This window comes from Silene latifolia, chromosome 2, assembly GCF_048544455.1.
Source record: "Silene latifolia isolate original U9 population chromosome 2, ASM4854445v1, whole genome shotgun sequence".
In the NCBI taxonomy this organism is placed as follows: Eukaryota; Viridiplantae; Streptophyta; class Magnoliopsida; order Caryophyllales; family Caryophyllaceae; genus Silene; species Silene latifolia.
In genome coordinates this window covers 34,982,625-34,988,315 of record NC_133527.1, presented here as the reverse complement: position 1 = coordinate 34,988,315, position 5,691 = coordinate 34,982,625, and the positions used below count along the sequence as shown (strand labels likewise).

Genomic DNA, 5,691 nt, shown 5'->3' with positions numbered 1-5,691 from the left:
ACAACGGTCAAGTGTAAGGTCAACATTTGACCAAGTCAAGGATAATTATATAGGATTATTACCACATTAATATGGTAATTAAGAGCATATTGATGATGAAGATTCTGTCATAAATAAGGAGCATTAATAGGCATTAATGCGCAATAAAGACTGCAATTAAGGAGAAATATTCAACATTAAGTACAAAGATTTGGCAGCCATTCAGCCTGCCTATATAAGGAGCATTTGAAGATCATTTGGAAGGACGAGACACACTTCAACGTACACAACATATGCTCTACAAGATTACAAGCCGCACAACACTTAGAGAAATATTACAAACATTATCATTATCATGCTTATATTCTCCCAATTACATAGTGAAATCCTCTCCTGGCTTGGTGCCCGTGGTTTTTTCCCATTCAAGGGTTTTCCACGTACAAATTCCTTTGTCTTATTATTTACTTTATTTGCATTACTTTTATTATAATCAACCCTGCCTAGGCATGATCACGATAATATCAAAATAGGATAATACTAGTTAACCCTCATACTATTCTACCCTGGTCATATTTCCAGCCTTGCGCAAAATATGGACAAAACAAAGACAAAAGGAAAGGTGGAAGCTGGGATTGTGTTTTGGGTTTTAGCTGTTGTGACACAATTGGAGGGGAGGAGATGATTATTAACTTTTTTTTAAAGATGCGCGCAGCTTTCATAGATAGAAAAATAAAGTTTACATGAAATTGGAGGGGAGCCGAGAGACAATCTAGGCCCCACCCCCTTAGCAACAACAAAGTTAAGGGTATTATTATTATTATTATTATTATTATTATTATTATTATTATTATTATTATTATTATTATTATTATTATTATTATTATTATTATTATTATTATTATTATTATTATTATTATTATTATTATTTTTTTTTTTTTTTTTTTATTATTATTATGCGCGCAGCTTTCATTAAAATAAAAATAAAAATAAAAGTTTACATGAAATTGGTGGGGAGCCGAGAAACAATCTGGGCTCCCACACCCTTAGCAATAGTAAAGCTAATACGAGTAAAAATGTAAGCGGCTACCCGAGCCCCCGCATCCTGAGATACCGAGAATTTCTGGATCCGCTTGAGCAAGGCACCAGCATCCGAACTCAACTCCCCAAGTGAAGAGAAAGAGAAAGGTAGGAAACCATAACCCGCTACCGCGCACAAATCCCCATACTTAGCACACTTTCGCCGAGCAAAGATCGGCCGACAACCCGGCCCGACACAAAACCCGCTAACCTGATCCTGAGTCAAAGGTGAAGAACCTGTCAGGTCGACGCACACATCACGCCCCCTGTCCCAAGAATAAAGCAATAAATCCGCAGGACGAAGAGAGCCACCATGTCCATCAACCAAACCGATATCCACCTCCTTCCCCGCAGTAATACCAGATCTATAGCAGATGTCGAAAAGAGTGTCCCGGACAAGGTTATGCCGAAGAGAGCCACCATATTATTATTATTATTATTATTATTATTATTATTATTATTATTATTATTATTATTATTATTATTATTATTATTATTATTATTATTATTATTATTATTATTATTATTGTTATTATTGTTATTATTGTTATTATTATTATTATTATTATTATTATTATTATTATTATTATTATTATTATTATTATTATTATTATTATTATTATTATTATTATTATTATTATTATTACTTTTATTTATTTATTTATTTATTTTTTGATAAAATGTAATTATTATATCAAAAGATAAAAGTAGTCCATACAACAGGAAAATACGGAGCCAAAACAAAGAAAAGAAACACATGGGCTCGTTTCCCATCCAAACAAAAACGGGCCAACATATGCCCATTAAGACATCAAACTCTACCGGATCCGTTTTGTGTAAGCAACAAAACCAGATCCCCCAACCCCTAATCTTCTTCTTCTTTCCTGACAATCAAATGCAGATCTCAAACATCGCTTACTAACATCGACCGCCTGATTTCTTCAATCAAATTGCATTATTATCAATGAGTCCTCGATTCCATATCCTATCTGCATTAGCCATCTTCATCGAGCACCCCTTTGTCCTGATCTTTATCTCATCAACAATGGTGGCAGCCACCTTTTTCGGACAAATAAGAGTGAGCTCATGTTTGCTCAAGTTTCATTGGCTCCATGTATGATAAATACACGCATTGAAGACGGCGTTAATCACATCAATCCTGATCTTCGATTGCCCCCTTCTCAAGTTCCATTCACGGAAATTCTGGATAGGTAGCATGATTCCAATCCATTGACCAACTATCTTAATCACCTCCTTACTATAGTCGCATGTAAAGAAGAGGTGATCCATAGTTTCAGTTTGATATCCACAAATGTAGCAGGTATCATCCGTACTTATACCTAATTTATACAGCTTTTCATTGGTATTCATGTTTTTGTGTTGATAAATCCATGCCATGAAACCATGTTTAGGTATAGTCAACTTATTCCAAACCATATTATGCCAGTTGATCTTCTCGTCCTTGTCTCTTAATAAGTCGTAACCTCTAGCAATAGTGTATTCATTCTCCGGGCTATCACTCCACTGGTTTTGCTGGTAAGCTGCAGTAAAGGCTTCTTTGACCTGACAAACTTTCCTCCAATACCAGCTTGAGGATGCTGGTGGAGAATAAGTGTGCCAGTCCTTGTTCTTAATGTAAGTGTGATTCACCCACTTGACCCAAAGGTGATAAGCTTTAGAGGTAATCCACCATACTAGCTTCCCTACTGCCGCTTTATTCCAGATAATGTCATCCTTGATGCCCAACCCTTCTTCTTCTTTAGGTTTACAAATTGTATCCCAGGAGACCAAATGAACTTTTGTGTATTCAGTTCCACCATCCCAAATGAAGTTCCTACAAATAGCTTCAATTCTATGAATGAGTCCATTGGGTAGAATGAACATAGATGCCCAGTAGGTATGCAAAGTGTTGAGAATAGCCTTGACAAGTACCAACCTCCCTGCGTATGAAAGTTTTTTTTGCACCAATAGACCTGATTCTTTGCACAATTTTATCCACTAGTGGTTTACAGTCCACAGCAGAGAGCCTAGTAGTCTTGATAGGTACCCCTAGGTACCTAAATGGTAGAGCTCCCTCCACTAGACCAGAAACCTGCATTATCTCATGTTTAATACTTTCTCTTACCCCATTGAAATAAGCATTAGATTTACCTCTGCTCATTTTAAGGCCTGAAGAAATGGAGAAAGTAGAAAAAGTTCTAAGGATGATCATCATAGAATGAACATCTCCTTTGCAAAAAAGCAGCAAGTCATCTGCAAACATCAAGTGGGTCAGCTGCATAGGTTTACACAATGGGTGATAATTGAAACCCCCATTAGTAGTAGAATATTTCAGGAGTCTTGAGAGGTACTCCATGCAGATAGTAAACAAGAGAGGGGATAGGGGATCTCCTTGTCTCATCCCCCTTTGTCCTTTAAAAAAACCAAACATGTTGCCATTGAGGTTGAGAGAATAGCTTGCTGTAGTCACACACACCATAACCCATCTCCTAAATTTCATGGGAAAATCCAGAGCTTCCATCATTTGGTTAAGAAAATTTCATTCTATGGTATCATATGCCTTTTGAAGATCCATTTTAAACATGCACCTGGGAGATATGGCTGTTTTTTCATAAGATTTGATGATATCCTCACAGATTAAGATATTTTCAATTATGCTTCTCCCCTTGATAAAGCCACCTTGAGTAGGAGACACCAAATCTGGTAACACACCTGCTAGCCTGGAACAAATGAGTTTAGAAATGCACTTATAAATTACATTACAGTAGGCAATTGGCCTATATTGCAAGACAGTTGTAGGCCTCTCCACCTTGGGAATGAGAGTAATAAGAGTACAATTTATTTGTTTGAGGAGCTGGCCAGTTTCAAAAAAATCAAGGATAACATTGCTTACTTCCTCCCCCCACAATATCCCAAGTGTCCTTGAAGAACTTACTAAAATACCCATCAGGTCCAGGAGATTTGTCATTAGGAATGTGGAATATAGTCTCCTTAATCTCCTCTTTTGTAACTGGTATCATTAAGCTTTTCTTATGGTCTGTAGAACAAATACTTCCATTTTTGACAATAGAATTATTAACTCTTTGAGTAGAAGACTTTGTACCTAGTAAAATCTCATAAAAATCAAGAAAAGCTTTTTGTATACCCTCTTCATCAGTATAAAGACGGTCCCTGTAATCCTTAATCTCTTGAATAAAATTTCTATTTCTCCTAGCTCTAAGAACTCCATGAAAGTAGGAGGAATTAGCATCTCCTTCAGCAATCCAGTGGGCTTTGGCCTTCTGTTTCAAAAAGAGTAGTTTGGCTTGTTGAAGAGACTTAGAAAGTTGATTGGTATTATACTCCTGTCTGATTAAATCCCCATCCCCTGGCTTAAGAGCCAGCTGTTGTTGAAGTTGGTGTAAAGTGACACTTGCAATATCAGCTTTATTTTCCACGTCTGAGTAATGAGTTCTATTAATTTTCTTTAATCCAGGTTTCAGAAACTTAAGCTTTTTCACCACTCAAAACATCTTTGTCCCATCTATATGTGTGTTCCATATCTGCCTGGCACATTCATGAAACCCAGGGGCAGCACTCCACATATTGTAATACTTGAATGGCCTATTTTTATAATGTCCTTTGGAAATCTTACCCACCAAGCAAGGGGTGTGATCAAAGTATCCCTCAGGAAGGAAATTGGCATAAAAATCTAGAAATTTCAAAGACCATTCATGATTTACAAAGAGTCTATCCAACTTACTATACACTATAGTTTCAGGAGGTTGTTTGTTATTCCAAGTATAGTAAGCTCCTGTTGATTGTATATCCATCACCTCATATTCCTCTAGACATTGTTGAAATGGCTCTGCTTCAGCATCAGAAAAAGTCCCTCCAAGCCTGTCACTAGCTTGAGTGACACAATTAAAATCATCACCTATTACCCAAGGACCCTGTGTACTCCCAGCAAGTCTCTTAAGATTGCCCCAAAGAGGCTCCCTTTCTGTGACACCATTAAATGCATAGACAAAGGTAATAGTAATATGCTCATGAGTTTCTTTATCAGTGACATGTAAGTGAATATATTGAGCATTATAATCTAAGAACTGAACATCCACCATATTTGGTTCCCAAAGCACCCAAACTCTCCCACCTTTATGATAAGTAGAGTTAGTAGACATACTCCACTCACTGAAAACCTTATTCACTACTGTTGGCACTCTAGTTGGGTTAATTTTGGTTCCAAGTAACCCAAAAAGCCCTACATTATTTGCTATAAGAAATCTATTTACATCAATCTGCTTCCCCTCCCTATTCATTTCTCTTACATTCCAAAAACCAAAGTTAATCATGGATTCAGGTTTAGAGAAGCACTATTATTATTATTATTATTATTATTATTATTATTATTATTATTATTATTTTTTTTTTTTTTTTTTTTTTTTTTATTATAATTATGCGCGCAGCTTTCATTATAATAAAAATAAAAGGTTTACATGAAATTGGTGGGGAGCCGAGAAACAAGCTGGGCTCCCACACCCTTAGCAATAGTAAAGCTAATACGAGTAAAAATGTAAGCGGCTACCCGAGCCCCAGCATCCTGAGATACCGAGAATTTCTGGATCCGCTTGAGCAAGGCAACAGCATCCGAACTCA

The 5,691-nt window shown here is 36.5% G+C and overlaps 1 protein-coding gene across 1 annotated transcript; it reads right to left on the bottom strand.

The window, feature by feature from the left end:
* Nucleotides 1-2,157: 2,157 nt before the first annotated feature.
* On the bottom strand, nt 2,158-5,354 carry LOC141639159 (uncharacterized). The gene is made up of 4 exons (XM_074448339.1): nt 4,603-5,354; nt 3,950-4,509; nt 3,067-3,309; nt 2,158-2,996 (listed from the first exon to the last, which is right to left on the bottom strand). The coding sequence occupies exons 1-4, from the start codon at nt 5,352-5,354 to the stop codon at nt 2,158-2,160; spliced, it is 2,394 nt and encodes a 797-aa protein (XP_074304440.1).
* Between the last annotated feature and the right edge of the window lie 337 nt (nt 5,355-5,691).

Excerpts from the sequence above, each read along its gene's own strand:
- LOC141639159 (XM_074448339.1), bottom strand. The coding sequence starts at position 5,354 with ATGAATAGGGAGGGGAAGCAGATTGATGTAAATAGATTTCTTATAGCA. Across the intron at positions 3,310-3,949 it reads GGATATTGTGGGGGGAGGAA|ATGACTTGCTGCTTTTTTGC; the intron begins GTAAGCAATGTT and ends TGATGTTTGCAG. Across the intron at positions 2,997-3,066 it reads TAGGCTCTCTGCTGTGGACT|GGAGGTTGGTACTTGTCAAG; the intron begins GTAAACCACTAG and ends TTTCATACGCAG.